This window comes from Dromiciops gliroides, chromosome 2 (assembly GCF_019393635.1).
Source record: "Dromiciops gliroides isolate mDroGli1 chromosome 2, mDroGli1.pri, whole genome shotgun sequence".
NCBI lineage: Eukaryota > Metazoa > Chordata > Mammalia > Microbiotheria > Microbiotheriidae > Dromiciops > Dromiciops gliroides.
In genome coordinates, this window is record NC_057862.1 from 9,664,194 (window position 1) to 9,684,709 (window position 20,516).

At 45.0% G+C, this 20,516-nt stretch overlaps 1 protein-coding gene across 1 annotated transcript in view; it reads left to right on the forward strand.

Moving 5' to 3' along the window:
- Window positions 1-20,516, forward strand: part of ADAM12 (ADAM metallopeptidase domain 12) — a 364,014-nt gene that overhangs the window by 185,083 nt on the left and 158,415 nt on the right. The window contains exon 4 of the mRNA XM_043988643.1: window positions 12,608-12,686. Within this exon, the coding sequence (XP_043844578.1) occupies window positions 12,608-12,686 (79 nt within the window). The remainder of the gene's footprint in view (window positions 1-12,607; window positions 12,687-20,516) is intronic.

Sequence of the window (20,516 nt, forward strand, 5' to 3'; positions counted from 1 at the left end):
CCTGGATCCATCTGAGAAGCACTATCTCAATGGCCTCTGCAGTCATTTCCAGGGGGAAAACAATGCTTTCACCCATGACACCTTCTTCTGAAATTCAGCATCATTGCTAATAAAGCCTGCGGCTCTAAAAAAAAAAAAATGCCCTCAAAGTCAGTAATAAATTAAGATCACTTGAAAGCAATTGGCCTACAGAGATTTCATAAATGTAATACATTATCATTTCAATCAAACATGAGCTAACTAATTACTCCTGCCGTGGTTTTTAACTAATTTTACCATCTGAGACCACGGTGTTCTGGAGGGCTCATGATCAATTTCTCTTCTTCGTGGCCTAGCATGCTATTTTAGCCCAGATTGGATTACTTAGCTAAATCAACAAGGTAATTTATATTGTCCTAGGCTAAGAGGAATCAGAATGGATCAGAAAATATTCCTAACCATTCTTCCAACTAAAAAGATTTTTAAAAAGTTAATATTGAAAATGAGCAGCCAAAACTCTGCTAGAATATTTTGGAGCCTCAGATCTGGGCAAGAAATCAATGCCCTCTAAGGTGTCTCCCACTGTGTAAATCCCAAGGAAGTGAAGAGTTCTGTGAACTGGGCTCAGTGATATTTAGTCACTCCGTGACTCTTCTCTTAGCACTATCAGGGACCCATTAGCACTGCCCAGTGGAGTCCATCTCTTTTTGCCTGTTGGGAGGGTCATCCTTTAATGCCAGACACTCAACTCTTGCCAATGAATGAATTTCATGGTCACACCAATGTGGACAAAATTTTCTGAGATGAAAAAGTTTCTTAATCAGGTAGAAAATTGAATCCTGAGAACAGGTTGTGACCACAGTATTTGAAAGGGGACTTTACATACCATGATTTTGCCATTGTATTTCAGGGCAATTATTATACTGCTTAATAATAATAATAAAAATAATTATAGTATATTATAGTTTGACAGGATGTTATTATAACATGGTGTTATTGAAAGAATACTGGGTTGAGAGTCACAGGCCCTGAGTTTTAATTCTACCTCTATATAAACAGAATGGATGGAGTAGATGCCCACCCAAGGTCCAACTTTAAATCTATGATCCTTTGCTCTCCACTGGACAAAAGAGGTTCCAACCTCTGCCCCCACTCTCTCTCCTCTCCAGTCTATCCTTCACATTGTTGACAAATTGATATTCCTAAAACATAGGTTAAATCTGTAGCTATATCTCTCCCCTACCCAAAAAATTTATCTCTGGGATAAATGCAGACTCAGCTTGGCATTTAAAGTCCTTAACAATCTGATCCCAGTCGCCATCCTTCTCCTTCCTGTGCTCCTCACCCCCACTTCTTAGACTCTCTAGCTTCCTTTAAGGCTCGGAGAGACTCATGCAGTTGGCAATGGTCACCTAGATGGCTGGATGAAAACCTAGGTCTGTCCTGATTCCAAGCTGTAAGAACTATCAATGTTTGTAATGTTGTACATCATGATTGTGCAGGTTTTTCCTGGGCTATTAATGGGAAGGGGAGAAACTGAGAGGATGGATGAGAGATGGGTAGAGGGAGGGAGACAGAGAGACATGGAGACAGAGAGAGAGAGAGAGAGAGAGAGAGAGAGAGAGAGAGAGAGAGAGAGAGAGAGAGAGCAAGCAAGCAACCAAGCAAGAGATATTGAAAGAGACCAAGAGAGACCAAAAAAAAAAAACCACAAAGAAAAAGAGAGAAAAAAAAGGAAGGAAAGAAAAGAGAGTGGAAAGAAGAAAAAGAAAGGAAAGAGAAGAAAAGGGAAAGAAAAAGAAGGAAATAAAGAGAACTAGAGGAAGGGGGAAAAAGAAAAAGAGATAGAAAAAGAGAAAGAAAGAAAGAGAGAGAGAGAAAGAGAAAGAAAGAAAAAGACCCCCCCCCTCCAAAACCAAGTTTTTTTGTTTTGCTCCAGGGCCATTCATGGCTTGTATCTGCTGGCAATGATATCATGGAAATTTGCAGAGCATAGCAGTTTCTGAGCAAGTAGAAAGAAACAAATTTGATCTAACACACATTTGAAGAGTTTGGTTCAATGTAGGTCAGTTTTTAAGAGAACCCAGCTGGCCGATGTGCAAGTATGTCGGAGAGTGGGCTGGAGAACTTCCTAGTCAAGGAAAATTCCCTCCTGTGCCTCCCAGTGCCAATTAGGGAAAGTGCTTTGCGAGCAGACCTAGCCTTGGTTGGGGATCTGGGGGGGGAAGGGGGGACAAATGTCATGGAGGGGATGGTGGCTGCCAGGATTGCTCTGACTTTACTGGGAAATAGCTTAGCTAGTCATTAGGGGTGAGGCACTTGCCTGAGTCACAGCTTTTGGTTGGGAAGATGCTCTTTCAAATGCCAAAATTCCAGCTGGTGTCAGGGAAAAAATGTACCCACCAGTCGTAGGAACAGAGAACCAGGGATTTTAGAGGGCATCCAGTCCAACCCTCTCATTTTACAGAAGAGAAAACTGAAGCCTGGAGAGGGGATGTGTACTGGCCAGTATCACAAAAGTGGCAACAGGCTGAGCAATGATTCAAATGCAGGTTCTCTGACTCCCAATCTAGCACATTTCCTGTTGTCCCATGCTGCAAATTCTCTCCCTTTCCTCCTCCTCCTCCTCCTCCTCCTCCTCCTCCTCCTCCTCCTTCTTCTTCTTCTTCTTCTTTTTCTTCTTCTTCTTCTTCTTCTTCTTCTTCTTCTTCTTCTTCTTCTTCTTCTTCTTCTTCTTCTTCTTCTTCTTCTTCTCCTCTCTCTCTCCCTCCCTCCCTCCCTTCCCCCATCCCGCCCTCCCCCCTCTCTCCCTCTCTCTCTCCCTCTCTCCCTCTTTCTCTCCCTCTCTCCCTCTTTCTCTCCCTCTCTCCCTTTCCTCCTTCCATCCCTCCCTCATTTGGTCTCAGTGTTGTCATCTGAGTAGTTCTTTTTTACTTATTAAAATGAATGCTTCCTTTTTTCTGGGTTGAAAAAGTAAGCCTTGGGCATAAGGAAAATTACTCAGATTAAATGCCAGTTGCATTCTAAGGACCCAGGGAATTGGTCCACAGTAGATGTTTTTAGAGACAGCGTAAGTATCCTCAACATGGCACTGTGCAAAGAAAGCCCACCTTGGGCCCAGCCCTGTTTCTCAGACCCCCTGGCTCTGTCACTCTGAGCAAATCCCTAAGCCCCTCAGGGCTCTGGGTCAGCACTTCTCTCTCTAGGATGCCCCCATTATTCTCATAATAATGCTAATATGTTCTCATTTCTAATTTAGTAAATATCTGTAGCATAACGCATATAAACCAAAGCTCTTTGGGGTCCCCCATAACGTCTATGAGTCTACAGAGGATCCGAGACCAAAAAGGGTAAGAATTGCCACTCTAGACAATTTAACAAGCTTCCTGCCCTGGGCAGGGCGGGGCTCTCTTTACCGGAGATTTCCTTATGCCAGTGAAATCTCAGGCCTAATCTCTGTTCTTTTCCTTTTTCTAAAGTAGAGGAAACTCCCTAAGTAAAAATCAGTGGATGATTCCAGCTTTGGGTGGGTCATTCAGTTGGTCAATGAGCGTTTATTTACTGAATGCCTGTCTCTTTATTTGTCCATTCCTTCAGCTTCTGAATCACAAGAAACAAGCTTGCTGGGCTTTGCTTATTTCAAAGCCATTGGCGTGGGTTTGTATATGCCTGTATTTGGGCACCCTGTATCCCCCATTACAACAGAAGCTCCTTAGCACTTGTGGAGAACTGTTTGACTTTTATCTCTGTCCCTCTGGTGCCTGGCTCGATTCCTAGCACATAGAACAGAACTTAAACTACATTTGTTGGCCAAGGAGTGGTCAAGAATGTCAAGTCCGCACTGTTTGTGGTGTTTGCAGTTATCCATTTCTAGAGGCAGGTGGGACAGGTATTCTATGGAGAATTTCTGGAAAGAAGAGCAAAGGAGGTTTGGGAAAGGTGTGTCATGCACCAGTAGAAGGAGTAGAGAATAGGGGAAGAGCTCTAACAGAAGGTTGGATTTGAGTTGAATCTTTAAGAAGGCCAGGGTAGAGAGAAAGCCTAGGTGAGAAGGGGGAGCACTCGGGGAAGGGGAGAGAGCCAGCACAAAGGACAGCATCACCTGCTAGCACCAGCAAGGGGACCAGTGTCACCAGATCGTGAGAAGGTGGAGGGAGGTGGGGGTGAGAAGACTAGGAAGGGAGGGAGGGGGCTTGTTCTGGAGGGCTTTACAAGGCAGAGAGAAGACCTTAATGTTGACCCCGGAGGTAATTGACCCATGGATTTTGCTGAGAAGGAGAGCAAATCAAGGCTTTGAGAACTCCTAGAGAAAAGACCTTTCTACCAGGGCTGGAGTAGACTTTTTGGAGAAGCCTAGCTAGCAAAGTAATAGAGAAGTGTTCATTTCTGTTAGCACCAAGAGAAGTGAGGTTGATTTATTGCTATTTACTTTTGGAAATGACGGATGATGCCTTTGTCAGCCTTTTGAGTAAATGTTTACCTTGATAGAGACAGCTAGGAAATGCAATGAATAGAGTGGCAGATTTGCAGGTAGGAAGACCTGAATTCAAATCCCACCTCAGACACTTACTAGCTGTGCGATCCTGAGCGAACTACTCAATCTCTTGAGACTCAGTTTCTTCATCTGTAAGATGGAGCTAATAATAACAGCACCTATCTCCCAGAATGATTGTGAGGATCAAGTGGGACATTTATAAAGCACTTTGCAAGCAAAGTGCTATATAAATGAGCACTATTGCAATATAGAGACAACCAAGTGGGCAGTGTTTCCCTGGAGTTTGGATCCCACAGCTGACACTGACTCTTAAAGAGCTGTCTAAATGTTGATTATTATCATCATTATTGTTATTATTAAACTTCCCAAGTTCTCAAAATTGGATGAGTTAAATGAGGCCAAGTCTAACTCAGAGAAAGATATCCAACTGCAGAATCTAGCAGAAGTAGCTGGGGCAGAGGGAATGCTAAGAGAGGGCTCTGTCCTTCAGCCTTCCTGAATCACTTAAGATAATTAAAGAGGAGGTGGAAGCAGAGGGACACTGAGTGTCTAAAGAACATGGAAGATGATGAGTGGGCTGATGGTGGGCACATTTCAAGAGGTTCATCATTCTCTGCCCCTCTTGAGGTTTCAGCCAAAAAAGAAAGGAGTGGAAAAATACAATTGGCAAGTTAGCCCTACTGCTCTTCAGATGTTTTCACCAAATCATTCCCAAGGGCAGCAGCCCAGAGAAGGTACTTGGCTGAGTGAACGGCCAGGAGAATGTATATCAAGGGACAAACAGGCCAAAGGAGTGACCCAGCCCATCTCTAAGAAAGGTCAAGAGGAAATCCCGTTGGGTTTGCAGATGGAAATAGAATCTATGTTATCAGCAATACATGATGCCACTAGCCGTCTCAGTGGATAGAGTGCTGAATTTGGAGAAAGACTACTTCGATTAAAATCCTACCTCCAACAGCGTGTGGCCCTGGGCAAACTACCTCTCTATCTCAGCCTCAGTTTCCTGATCTTCAAATTAAGGATAATCCTTAATAATAGTACCTATCTCACCTTGTAAGGATCAAATGAGAAAATACCTTTAATGTTCTCTACAAATCTCAAAATATCCTATGCATGTTAGCTATAATTATTATGGTTTCAAGATGTACATTATGAAACAGATTCTAAATACTACAACTACAGGCGGTGGGGGGATTTTGTTGTTGTTGTCTTGTTTCTTATTATAATACTTGAAAATAGAAAAGAATTGAGAACAGAAGAGCTTTTTTCAATTTTCAGGAGGGAGAAAAACATACTCATCATTTCAAACACGTAGCTTAGTTCAGGAAGATAAGACACCAGAATGGAAAGGAAAACTACCCACTGTTCTTAGAGATGTCTTATGCTGGACAGTCCAAAGTTATAATCCAAAGATCTGGGATTATAACACTAAATACTATAGTACTCAAAAGGATTTGACCTGAGTGACTGTATTGAATTAAGCACTAAGAATTAATGTGGTAAGCCTGTTGGCAAATGGTTTTGCTCCTCCAGGGTGTGGAAATCACCCTGGCACTGTGGCAGCAAGGGAGGGTGGGCTTTGGAATGGTCCCAGCTCTGCCTCTAACAGAGAGAGGCTGAGGGCCCCTGGACAAGACCCTCTCCCTCTTAGTGCCCTGCACATCTCTCTCACACTCCAAATCATGAATAACTTAGATCAATTTTGATAACTTAGATCAATTTTTTCCACGATGAGAGTTCCCTGCACCAATGAAATCACCGGTCCAAAGCAATTTTGAAAAATGTGCTTATTTTGTAAAATTGTAGAATATGTTTGATCTCCTTCTGGATGCCTGTGACACCATCATGAAGCACTTCTTCCTCATCAGCCTGAGTGATGTGCTCCCCCACCCCCATATTCAAGAAATTGGGGGAGCAAGATCTTAGATTCTCATCTTTTCTGATGCTTTCATCTATATTCAAATTAAGGAAAATTGATATTGGCACACACAAAAATAAAAGCCCAGGAGTGGGCTTTGAGAGTACGGCTTCATGAATTCTTTTTTCAATTGTCATCTCAGATCTTGCTTCATGAATCTCACCAGCCACCATAAATAGAGATTCTGGAACTCCAAGGCTTCCCCACTCTGTCTTGGCCACAAACTGAGGTCATTGTTTTTCTTCCCATTCATTCCCTGCTAGGAAGAAAGGAAAATTGGTGAATGTTCTAGATCAGGCCAATGTCTGGTTTGGGGCTAAAACTGAAAACTTCTGCCCCCCCCCTTTTGTGAGCAGTTCTTCAGTAGATCTCCTTCCCATTTATTCTTTAAGTCTTCCTAATAAATACGTCATTGTGCACAATCAGGTCTATTGAATGAAACCACTGGACTGTGGTGATTCTGAATTTTTGAAATTGTGAATCCAGTTGTAAGCTTTAATCCTATGTGCTCTGCATACCACATCTGTCCCTTATGCCAATATTCATAACTGTTCCTAGAAATATTTCTAAAATCTTCAGGAAGGTAAAGCTACTACCCTTCAGAATTTTTTAAAAATATGCACATATCTATAGTAGGGGATGTGGTCATTTAAAGAATGAGGCTGTGATGAAATTAGACCAGCAGAAAACTGGGTCAATATGTTGTGTGGGTGCCAGCCCCACCTACTACAACACCTTATAACTGAAGTCCAGAAGACCCAGATAGCCTAACAGGGCCCATTTCCCAGACACTCATGCCTGATTAATCTACATCACCCCCTAAATGTCCTCATAATCTTCAAAGAATCACTCTGAAGGGGGTGACATTCCCTTAATGGATTTTTAAAACTATAGCCCAAATAATTGATGCCACCTAGTCCCCATTTGTTTTCTCCCGTTTCACACATTTAAGCCATTCTGAAATTGATAATGACTTGTCAGTGGCAAGTCTGGTGACCTAACAGCATTTGGAATTCCTGGCTTGGTAATGAATTGCACCAGGGACCCCACCACGCACCATGATGAATCGGTGTCCTTCTGATCTGTGTCCACTCAGAAGCCAAATTGATTTAATTAGATTAAGCAGTTCCCATTCAGTTGGGTTATCTCTCAATATCATGACTGTACTCACTTTTGCTATGAGATTGGGAATAAATATAAATCAATTTCTTGGATTTCATCCCTTTTAAAGGAATGTAGCTAAATTATCTGATGTTGCTGAAGAAAGCCAAGAGTCACCTAACAGCCTGGTTTGGGGCTACCCGAACTGTCCATTTCTTGGGAGCAGGGGAAGGTCATGGGAAGAACAGCAGGCTTGGATTCAGGATTCCTAAATTCATAGTCCTGCTTCCTCCTCTTTCCAGTCCTACTTATATTTAACAATATCTTTTGTCATTAGCTTTTTGCCATAACTGGGGGGCTTTCACCATGCTCCTTTTTGTCTCCACTAGGGCCACTATGAATTGGGATTCTGAGATGGTGATGGTGCATGATTCTTAGCTGCACAATAGCATCACTGAGGACATATTGGGGTTAAAAGGGCAATCACGAATAAAGCACTGGCCCTGGATTCAGGAGGACCTGAGTTCAAATCTGGCTTCAGACACATGACACTAGCTGTGTGACCCTTGGCAAGTCACTTAACCCTCATTGCCCTGCAATATAAAAAGGTGGGGCAGCTAGGTGACACAGTGGATAAAACACCAGCCCTGAATTCAGAAGGACTTGAGTTCAAATCCAGCCACAGACACTTGACACTTACCAGCTGTGTGACGTTGGGCAAGTCACTTAACCCTCATTGCCCTGCCCCCCCAAAAAAGCAATCATGGCACTTGTTCAGGGTCATTAAAAATGTCCCCTTTGGAAGGACATTTTCTGTGACCTCTTCCATTCTTTTTGAATCTTTTGGTCTGAGCTAGCTTGAAATTCCATTCTTGAGCGCCTTTGTAATCTTAGCCCTAATCTGTGCAGATTTCTACAAATATTTTGGTTTTGGTTTTGGTTGGTTTGTTGTTGGTTTTTGGATGGGTAAGAGCAGATGGGAGGGAGAGAGGACTAGTAATAGATTTACAAAGAATTAAAATGAGAGAAAAGGGCCTCATTAAAGCATTTAAACATGTTTGGAAGAAAGCAGAAGGAAAACCAGAAAGGAGAATAGACAAGCAGATGACTTGGAAAGTGACAAACTGTAAAGAACAGAACCAGAAACAATGGGGTTCAGTTGCAGAAGAGTAGATGCAAGAAACCCTTCTGAATCATCAGAGTCTCCCTCAAAGTAGAAGGGGCTCCGCAGGGAAGTGTCAGGTCCTACATCACTGGATGGAGAATTTCAATGCTGACAGTCAACCCTCTTGGACATTGGGTGCAGGAGGAGCTGAATGTGGTCAGGATCCCTGGGCCTCAGGTTCGTCAACACCAACAGAAAGCATCGATGAGGAAATGAGGAAGACTTATAGAATCAGACTGGAAGGTCCCTTGTACCTCCAACAACCCCATTATGTAGGTGAAGAAACTAGTCAAAGTCAATGTGGTATCGGTAGAAATGGTGCTATGTTTGGAGTCAGAAGGCCTCATTTCCATCCTCATTCTGCTACTCATCAGCCTTGGACAAATGTTTACCTTCTCTAGATGTCAGATGGTTCAAAGGGAACTTTGGGCCCTAATCCCATGACTCTCCAGTTCTCTGAGGCTCCGGTGTGACATGACTTGTTCAAGGTCACTTGAAAGCAGATGGGGAGCCATATCCCCTGACTCCAAATCCGGCCCCCTTTCCATGAGACCATTCCTCATGAGTGTCAGACCCCCTGGGAGATAAGGGCACTGTGGTATGTAGCAGGCTCTGAAGTTGGATCATGGGGCTGGTTAGTACGAGATGCAACGGAAAAGACAAATTTAAGAGAAGAAAAATCATATTGCAAAGCCATATGTCAAGTAAGGTAGAGCACTGGGCACTGGAGGCCAAATGGGGAGAGCCCTTGCTTTAAAATTAGAGAATCATAACGGCTTTCTGGGTCTCACTGCATCATTGACTAAGAGCTGGAAGGAACCTTGGAAGCTTCTCACTTTCCAACCGAGAAATCTGAGCCTGTGAGAGCCTGGGTCACTTGCCCAGGGCAGCACTGTCTGCTACTATGTGATGTGGCCTTGCTGTCCACTCCTTCATCCAACAGGCATCGAGCACCTGAGGACAAACACGAACAGACGTTCCTCCTGACCCTGTGAGGAAAAGCTCTGCAGCTGGGGATTCCAGGAAGATCAATATGTCTGTTCTAACGCTCTGTGTCCGAGGCTGCTCTTGAAAGTCCTTGCATCTCACCCTCTCTTTTCCATCCAGACCCTCTTTTCAGAAGAAATCTCCAGAGTATCCAAGGAAAACTGATTTTTGTTGTTTCTCGTTCGGTTTAAAAGACATTCTCTGAGCCCTGACAATGTCCTAAGATGGAAGGTGCTAATGGTCTCCATTTGGGTGCAGTATCACCTTCCAGTGCCTCCAGGCTTTTCCCCTGGAGAGTGCCAGGAGCCAGAAGGTGGACTGGGGGGACTTGGGCATTTCCCTCCACCCTGTCCCTCCTTGCCCTCCCCCCAACCTCATGCTGTTTTATTTCCCACAGTCAAGTTTCTAGAAATGCAAGAAGAGGTCATCACACTCCAATTCCTTAAAGGACTGGAGTCTCATTTCAGTTCCTTTAGTACTAATCTTCCTGTCCTTTAAACCCTGAAATTAGTCTGTCAACAAGCTGTCATCAGCGGTATAATCTTGTCTCCTACCCTGCGTTTTCCTGCTACTTGCCACCAATCACAGAATTTCAGAGATCCCACAGGCCCTCTGGAGTTCAAGGGTCCAGTGGAAAGACCATTGACTCAGGAATGGGAGATCTGGGCTCAAATCTAGGCTCTGCCCATTGCGACCCAGTGACCTGGGACAAAACATCATCCCTCCTGACCTCTGCTTCCTTGTCGGCAGAGACCGGGCCCCTGGCCTTTCATCCTCTCTCCATTTCTGAGTCCGTGGTTGTCTGACCATATGACCCCTGGCTTTGCTTCTCGGATTTCAAAGGGTCTAGCCATCATCTAAGTTTATTGTGTGACTCATTTTCCTCAACTCTAAACATCCCTTCCATCTCTAAACCTAGGATTCTAAAGAATTCCCTTTCCCAGAGACCCCAGAAGTGGGCACCCAACCTTTGTTATAGCTCACTAAGGCAGCCTAAGCTGGAATTCATTTATTGGCAGCCATATCACCTTGCTGACTCATATTGGGCTTGGAGTCCACTAAAGCCCCCAGATCCTTTTCAGACTAACTGTGGCCTAGCCATGTACCCTCAGCCTTGCTCTTGAGAAGTTGATTTTCTGAACCCAAGTGTGAGAAATGAAGCCAGATGTCTCAAATTCTCAGTGAATTAGCATGCAGTTGGCATTGGCCAGGAGTAATAACTCTCTCCAAGGGATCTGCAAAAGTCTCCTTACTTTCATTGCCTACAAAGACACAAAGCACACAGGATCTGATGTCAGAAAGCATGGGTTCAAGTTCTGCTGCTTATGCTTAAGTATCTCCTCTTTCTGAGCCTCCTTTCCCTCACTCATAAAACAAGTACAAAACTATCCCCCTGCATCCCCCATCCTGCTCAGAGTGCTGCACAAATGTGAGTTATTGCAGTAGTGCCAGGGCCCACTCCTGGCAGCAGAGCCAACATGAGCCCTGCTGTTGGACTCTTCAGCTCTTCAGCCTCTCGTGGGTCTTCCCTTCTCTCTTGACTTTGTCATGTGACTTACTGAGGGCAGGCTCAGTTCCCCAGGTCCGGACAGTAGCAGGCACCTGGCGGATGCTTAAGGCTTGTTCCTTTAAGTTGTTCTTCAATCACCAAATCAGTGTTGGGTTCTAGGGGCAGAGCAGAGTGAACATTAGCCATGTTCTCCGGGACGTGGAGGGATAGGGGAGGGGTCTGACCTGAGACCACTCTGTCCCCATCCTCAAGACCAGGCAGGGTTTCCAAAATGGGCTTGGAGGGCAGAGCTGAGGCTTCAGAGGGAATCTGAGCGGCTGAATTTGAATCTGGGGCTCTGCTCCTTCCTCCTCATGTGACTGAGGGCAAGAGGAAGAGATTAGACCAGATGACCTCAGAGGGCCCTTCCAGTCCTGCATCCCATCTGCTGAGAATTGCGACTGAGTGTAAAAGCTGATTTGTTTTGGCCACTACCTATGTGACCTCGGGCAAGTCATTTAACTTGCTTGGGCCTCAGTTTCCTGGTCTGTCAAATGAAGGCCTCCAGTGAACCAGATGACCTTGAGGGTCCCTGTTGGCTCTAATGATAACGTTCCATGATTAGACCCATTTGTGGCTGAAGAAAGCCTTTTCCTTTGGGGATTTGAAGAGAGTGACCAGCTTCGGTTTTTCTCATCTTACATGAGTCCATCCCGCATGCTTCATCCACCCTTCCCGATGTTTTCCTTTTTAAAACATGTTGGAGGTGTGCGCTTTTTCATTTTTAGTCTCTTTTTCATCAGCAGTGGGTCAACATGGGGAGATCCCATGATCAGAACGATGACTTTTCAGGGCAGGGCTCATCCACCGGGGTCCCCCTCCAAGTGGGAAACTTGTCTTTCTTGGGGGTTTCTACCCCGTGAAGATAATAGCAGCCACTCTCCAGGGTTGTTGAAGACAAAGTGAGATGATGTTTGGAAACTGTTTTCCAAACCATCAAATTCCATATAAATGCTAGCTACCATGGTCATCGCCATGGTTGCTGTTATTTCTCACATTACGCTTTGAGTGCACTTGGGGGCAAGAGCTCAGGGCTGAAGCTCAGGCATCTGGGCTCCAGGCCAGGCTCTGATGTCAACTGGAACATATGGCTTCCCTTTTAGTCCTCAGTTTCCTTTTCCATCAAAGAGCTAGGACTTAATGGTATCCCTTCAGCTTCACAAGTCTCTTCTGATAAATGAAAAAGAGAGGCAGGATGGTGCAGTGGGGAAAACACTGGATTGGGGACCAGAGAACAGGGCACCGCTTCCCAGCCCTTCCGCTGTGATCTCAGACATGTCACTTTATCTTTTGGTGTGTCCATTTTCTCAGCTGTCAAATGAGGGGGTTGGACCAAGTGGTCCCCACAGTCCTTTCTGGCTCTTCATCGAGGGGTAATGGTCTAATCGACCTTTTCTTTTTGTTTTCCGACAGGGGCCTCTTGGCTGACAACTTCACAACCACCCATTACCAGGGAGATGGCACCGATGTCTCCCTTGCACAAAATTACACGGTGAGTCTCCTGTGTCTGAATCGATCCCTTCTTTGGAGTGAGCTGCATGTTTGACACTTGCCCTCATCTCAAACTAGGCACATCCACAGGCCTGCATCCTTTTGCTGGGCACAGACAAAGATGGGAGGCTGGCACACCTGGAAGGATGACTTCATAAAAGTGCACCCCAGGGAAGACTTAGGGGACTGAATTTCAAAACTGCACTGGGAGAGCTTGACCAGTCCTGGAGCCAGATTCAAAGGTCTGGAGGCTACCTTAATGGGCACACTAGTTATGAATCCCCACCTAGGGATACTAGGGCCATCCCAGCAACCTTTGCAAGTTCTCAACTCTGGTCATGTTATAGTTAGGGCCTCTGGGAGGCCTAATGAAGAGGCCTGGACTTGGTATCAGAAGCCTGGAGTTTGAATCCTGCCTCAGATAGTTACTCACTGTGTGATCCTGGCCAAGTCACTTCACCTCTGTCTGCCTTGGTTTCCTCATATAGAAAAGGGACAATAACGCCTCACTAGCATGTTATGAGGATGAGATTCGATAAGATACATTAACTACTTTGCAAACCTCAAAGCCCTCTGTGACTGCCAGCTGCTATTGGGAATGCATTCCAGATCAGGGGTTGTCTTTCTGGATGCCCTTGGCAGCCTGGCAAACCTCACGGATCTCTTCTAGAACAATGTTTCTAGATGCATAAACTAAAAGTACATGGCATCAACAAGAGACATGATTAAATTGATATATAGTTACCAAAATATTAAAGAAAAAGCCCATGTTCACAGACATTACCTTAGGAATCACTGATCTAGATGTTCAAAGGAAAACATCTCCAGCAGAATCAAAACTATGAGGACCAAAGGTCTCCCCGATGGAAGAACAAGACAAGGACCAGACTCAAAGGTGACCTTTCCTTGGCTGGCTAACACACCCGAAGGCTTTCATTGACATTGTCCAAGGGGCCTAGGAATTCCAGCCTCTGATGTTCTCATCAAAACAAACCTCAGCTCCTCAATCCCTCCATGTCCTGAGCCACAGACCAGCCCCCAGGCCGGGCCCTTTCATAGGGAATTGTTTTGTTTTTCATTACCAAGGGGCTTCATTTGCAGAGAAGTAGTAACTGACATGTCAGCCTATTTGTCGGTTCCTCCTCTGAAGTTTCATCTTATACAACTGAGAAAAGAAGATCGTAGTCGAGAAACCACGGCTAGCTCTCATGAGAAAGGGGTGATGCACTTCTGAGGTATGATTAGATCAGCAATTGTGTATTTCCTCGTGTAGGAGAAATTCATTTTCCTTATTTGCCAAAATAAATGAGAAATGTGCCCTCCATGCTGGACATTGTCCCAGGATCCTTCGTTCAGGGATTCGAGTGCGTAGGCCGCTAACAAGGTATCAGATGCAGTCCCTTCACTCCAGCCAAGCTCATCTGTTCACCGTCTGTTGAACACAAGTCACTCGTTACCATCACTGTCCTTTGTCACAATTCCATCCCTGCTCCTGAGAATTCTCTCCCCACCCCCAGCTTCTGTTCTATCTCTCTATCTGCATCCAGCTTCTCTTTCCAAAGCTAGCTCAAAACCCAGGAGAAGGATGAGACATGATGAAGAAATGTGGCCACAGTCGGGTGCACTTGGAACTGTTTGAATGACCAAGCACAAAGAATGGACACTTGCCAGTAGGAAATGGTTCAATGTTGACTTGGAAAGGAGTTTCTAATTGAGTTCCCCAAGGATCTTTGCTTGGCCTTGGGCTATTTCACATTTTAATCCCTGCCTCAGATAAAGGTAGTTATGGCACGTTCATCAAATTTGCAGATGACACATGGCTAACCTAGTGAAGGACATTGTCGGGAGCCAAAGGGATCTTGAAGGGGCCAAAGCTCTGAACTGAATCTAATAAGATGAAATTTAATGGGAACACATCCAATTTCATGAGTCCAAGATGGGAGAGGCATTGCTGGAGAGCAGTCTATCTGGGGAAGAATTGGAGAGTGAAAGCTCAGTATAAGCCGGTGGTGTGCTAAGGCAGTCAGAAAAAAGTCAGTGTGGCCTTTTGGGCTGCAAGAAGAAAAAGGCAGAGAGCCGAGGGACGAGGAGGTGATGATATCATCGAACTCTGCCCTGGTAGGACCCCAGCCGAAGCGCCGTGCTTGGCTGTGGGAGCCATTTTTAAGGGGCAGGCTCAGCATTGTAACTAAGTCACGTGCCATCTCTGGCTTCTGGTTTGCTCTTCTGTAAAATGAAAGGGATGGACTTGATGACCTCTGAGTTTTCTTTGAGCTTTAAATCTGTGATCTTATAATCCAGGGGGTAGAAATTTCAAAGAGTTCGAATGAGGGTCAATGAAGACCAAACTACCCATTCAGGCTGCCTTGAGAAGTCGTGGGTTTTTCCTTGCTGGATGTCTTCAAGCAAGGACTAGCCAGCCACTCATCAGGCATGTTGTCTGTGTATGGAGGATTCTTGTTCATGAGAGGTCCCTTACAATTGGAACTCTGTGATTCTGAGAGATTCACAGAAAGAGGATGAACTTGTACCTGACAGGAGATTAGGGAGTAAAGGAGCTGCGGTCGCTGAACTGTGTCTTTAGGGAAGAAATATGGGGGGAGTCTGCGGCAGGCTTGATAGATGGTGTATGCAAAGGACACTGAAGCAGAAAGGAGCAGAAAGAGAAAAAGAGATCTGGGAATATCCAGGAGGAAAGGTGTGTCTCAGGTGGGATGGAAGAGAATTAGAAAGGGCCTTAATGCCAGGCTCAGGGGCGGTTATCTTGTGCTCCTGGCAATGGGGAGCATGGGATTGATGTCAGTAGGCTTGTCTCAGGGAAATGGTTTTGGCAACTACCTAAAGGATGTCTTGGAAAGGGATGAGGCTAGAGGCAAGGAGATCAGTTGGGAGGCTACCACAGTAGTCCCGCAGAGAGGCAACAAAATAGCGTGGTACCCAAAGTGCATTCTTATAGCACTTGAAGTTTTCCAAAATGTTTTACGAATGTTACCTCATCTTGAGATTATCTGATCATTTTGGTAGGCAATGAAAACTGCTGGGAAATATCAATAGAAATGCCTAACAGGGAGTGGAGAACATGTCTCTGAGATCCAAAAGGGAAATCTGGATGCAAGAATCACCTGCTTAGAGACGATGATTGAAGCTATGGAAGTGGATGAAAGAATAGAGCAGGACGGACAAGGAGGGGAGAAGAGGGCCAAGGAACAAGCCTTGCAAAATAACCCCATTCAGAGGGCAAGGACCCTGAAGACCCAGCAAAGGAGACTTTGGGTTTTTTGTTTTGTTTTGTTTTGTTTTAAATAATATTTTATTTTTTTCTAATTACATGTAAAGATAGTTTTCAACATTCATTTTTGTAAGATTTTTGAGTTCAATTTTTCTCTCTCCCTCCTCCCAAAGGCAGCAAGCAATCTGATATAGGTTATATATTACAATCATGCTAAATATATTTCCACATTAGTCATATTGTGAGAACAAAAGGGAAAACCACAAGAAAGAAGAAACAAAAACAAAAGCAAAAGTGAATCTAGTCTGCCTCTATCTGCATTCAGACCCCATAGTTCTTTTTCTGGAGAGTGTTTTCCATCATGAGTCAAAGGAGACTTTGAGGGAAGAGTCAGAGAGGTTGGACAAAATTGTAGATATGGTCACCGTGCTTCAGAAGTCAGCAGTGGGGAGGGCATCTGGAAGAGTGGGGTGATCAACAGCGCCAAAAGCTATTGAAAGGTCAAGGAGGATGAGGAACTCAGAATGGTACATTGAGTTTGAGAAATAGATGGTTCTTTGGGACCTCAAAGAGAATAAACTCAATGGAGGAGGGGACAGGACCAGCCCATCTTAATATTGGGGGAAGGGAGAGGTGCTAGGAAGAGAACCTTCCTCAGGAAAGGGTCAGAGGTCTAATCTGGAGAGTATAAACAGGATGGGGAGCACATCCAGGCAGTGTCCACAAGGTTACTAAGTGAAAGGGGTGGCTAGGAAGTAGCCTTGGTCTAAAGAGGGAAAATTCTTCCAGGGACAGGGACAACAGTCTATGAAAGGGAGAATAAAATACCACTGAGATCACACTTGGTCTCACCCAACTTCTCCATCTGAAATGCCATTTGGATGCCAACAGTGGCCAAGCATCCCCTTCCTTGGTCTTTCTCATTTCCGTCCCCAGACTGCAGAAGATTGAGACTTGAGTAAGCAATGAGGAGCAAAAGGAAGGATAGAGCTCGAGTGACCATTAGCAGGGGAGCAGGGTAAATGAAAGGCTGGTTTTCTAGCCTGGGGAGGATTGGTATACATTTTAACATGTGGGAATGAAGACAATGAAGAGGGAGGCAGGAGATGCATGAGAGTGGGCATGATTGAGGGTCTAAGGAAATGGAGGAAGCTGAAGGGGGTGGCCACTATTCAAACCAAGCCAGAGAAGCACAATTTAGTCTCTTTCTCACTCATTTTGGGGACAGGGAGAGGTGGTAAGGGTATGAGAGAGAAGTATCCCCAAAATAAAATCGCAGTAGAGTGGAATGCTCCTTAGAATCACATCATCTTAGCCCCTCAATGGCCACCCAGTACAACCCATATCCCAGAAAGAAATGCCACTATCTCATTCTCAGTAAGTGACTATGCAGCCCCTGCTTAAAGCCCTCACTCAAAAGGATTGGGACCAGAGGCCTCCCATTCTCCTTTGTGATAGCTCATTGTTAGGAAGAGCTCTGAATTTAGAGCCTAAGACCCCAGCTTAGAATCCTGCCTCAGATTCTTACCAGCTGTCCAGGGTCTTTCTCCCTTCTGGGCCTCAATTTCCCTTTCTATATAATAAAGGTAGGAACCAATTCATTTTCTCTGTGTGCCCCAAGGCCTAGCCTAGCACCTGGCACCTTGTGAGTACTTGGTCAGTGCTTGTTGATTGATGGGTAAAGGAGGGTATTGAACTAATATGAACTCCAAAGTCTTCTCCAGACCTAACTTCTGTGAATTTATGGGCCATTAGAAGCACCCCAGACCCTTGCAAGGGGCCCTGCTGCTATCCATGTCCTATAGGAGTGGCTCTTGTTCTCTGAGGATGAGGAAACTTGAATCTGGAGCCAACATCTTGCATCTGAATTGTTTTCAATTCCTGTTTCCTTCTCTTGTTTGTTTGCTCCTTCTGGTCTTTGCTTGCTGCTTTCATTCCCTTGGCCAATTTTCTCTTTTCTTTTTTCCCTCAGATGGGTCAAAGAAAGATCATTAAAATGGGGGGAAAGACAGGGGACAGGATAAATAAGACCCTCAGCACTGCCCAGCATGTTTTGGCCAAAGGTTGGGAAAACTGTCAGCTCAAAGTCCCTTCTGCTCTCCCCAGATGTCCCCATTCCTTGGAGTCTCACTGGGAGCCGGTAACTGCCTTTCTGTAAAGATAAGAAACACAAGATCAGGCTCAGTAAATAAAAATCACCGGCCATAAACAGCCGGCTTCCTGGCTGCAGAAGGCACAGAAAGGCTTCTTCCCTTCCCTCCTGCAGCCTCTTCCGTGAGGCCAACAGATGTGTTGGGGGCGGGGGGAGACAGGCATTGACTCAGTCCTGAGGACAGTCAGAAATGACTGGCTGATCCCATGGCCTCAAAAGTCAGCACAGAATGGATTGTCATAAATGTTAAAAGGACCATTTTCAGGCAATAACATGTTTATTCTCTGATGGTCAATGTGAACTGATCTGTTCCATTGGCCTGCGGTTGGATCAGGGAGATCTGGAAAGTAGATGATGCATCTTTCACCGGGAGAGGGGATCCTGGGAAGATAGATCGTTGGTACCTCTCCCCATCTGTATTATCTTCCCAATTAGGATGTAAGCTCCTTGAGAGAGAGGGAGTTACCAAATAAGCAGAGCAAGGGAGTGCCAGAGATTGGGTTTTCTAGATTTTAGAAGAGCATTTCATTAACTATACTATTCTTTGGGCAACGAGAGAGCTGTCGACTAGATGCTGAGCCAGTTAGACAGGTTTAGAATGGTTCGTTGATTATATTCAGAGAGTGGTGGTCCAGAGTTCAAAGTCACTGGAGAAGCAGGTCCCCAGGGCCTCTGGGCTCAGCCCACTTCTGTTTAACACTTTTATCAGTGCTGAAGGTAAGGACCCAAACATAGTTATTACAGATAATATCAAACTGAGAGGGGCACCTGACTCGCTAGGTAACAGTGAGAATCCAATAGAACTTCACTGGCTAGAGAATTGGTATGAATTAATCAACCAGCAATTATTATGCACCAGCAACATGCCAGACACTGTGCTGAGGATACAAGAACAAAATAAAATAGTCTCTGCCTTCAAAGAGCTTACATTTAGTCAAATGAAATCCGGGATGGCTAACTGCCCCGTCCTATACTGGGGTTGAGGGAATCCACCTGCCCAATACCAGATGGGAAGGGAATGGAGGGAGGAAAGAGAACAAGCATTTGTGCAGCACCTACTTCTTATGGAGCACTATGCTAAGTGCTTTACAGATGTTATCTCATTTGATGGAGGAAGAATGGCTAGACAGCCATTTGTCTAAAAAAGATCAGAGGGTATAAGTGGACTACAAGCTCAATATGAATATGAATCCTCAAAGCTGGGGAATAAGAACAAGGCCCAGGGCCCTCCGCCCCAGAGCATTGTGTTCAGACTGGGTACACAGTTAGGAAGCATATTGATGATCTGGAGAGTGTCCAAAGAATGTCTGTATCATATCCACATCAGTCCAAGGAGCCAGGAATATTTAGCCTGTAAAAGAGAAGTCTAAGGGAGGGACCCTTGAGGGCAGTGATCTATGTGTACAAAGGTACAAAGGTACAAAGGGCTTAGTCGAGTTCAGCTTGGCCTCAGAGAACAGAACTGTCCCCATGGGAGGAAGGCAAATTTAGGTTTAATGTAATAAAGATAAAAAAAAAAAAAAAACCGGGACAGCTAGATGGCGCAGTGGATAGAGCACCGACCCTGGAGTCAGGAGGACCTGAGTTCAAATCCGACCTCAGACACTTAACACTTACTAGCTGTGTGACCTTGGGCAAGTCATTTAACCCCAATTGCCTCACTTAAAAAAAACAAAAAACAAAAAAATAACAAACCTTTCTAAAAAAAATATTCAGAAGAGGAAGAAGCCGTGTTTAGAGGCAGTGAGCTCTTCCTCATTAGAAATTTTCTAGTAGAGGCTGGAGGACCACTTATCAGATGGAATGTAGTACAATTTTTCCATGTAGAGGTTGGCAGAGATGGCTGTTGAGGTCAGAGGGCCAGTTAGTTAATTAAAAAGCATTTATTAAGCACCACCCGTGTGCCCAAAGGCAAAAGTAAAAGTCTCTACCCTCAAGGGGCTTACAGTCTTAATGAGGGGGAACAATGTGCACATACATCATCATATACCAAACACATCCAGAGCAGATAAGAGATAATCTCCACCTTGGGAGAGACAGACCCTTTCCAGTCTGAGGGACTGAGAAGGGCCTCCTTATAGAAAGGGACAATGGAGCTGAGTCCTGGATAACACAGTGGGAGGGGGAGTATTCCATGGGGGCATCCGGAGCAGGGGAATATAAGGTGGAAGATGGAAGGCCAGGCATGACGCAGGATTTAGAACTGAAAGGGACCTTGGGAGTTATCCCTCACAGAGCCCTCCTTAGGAGAAACCTCATTTTACTACCCTTTGTTCTTCCATCAGTATCACTTCCAAAAATGCCTGTCCCCCTGAACTCCCCCCAGCCAGGCAGCCCTTGAATGAGACCAATACGAGGGGGAGGGAGAGAAAGCTGGTAACAAGACCAACCAATACACAGACCACACTTGAGGATCTAAGCCTGCAACCCCTCCAGCCCCACCCCTGCCT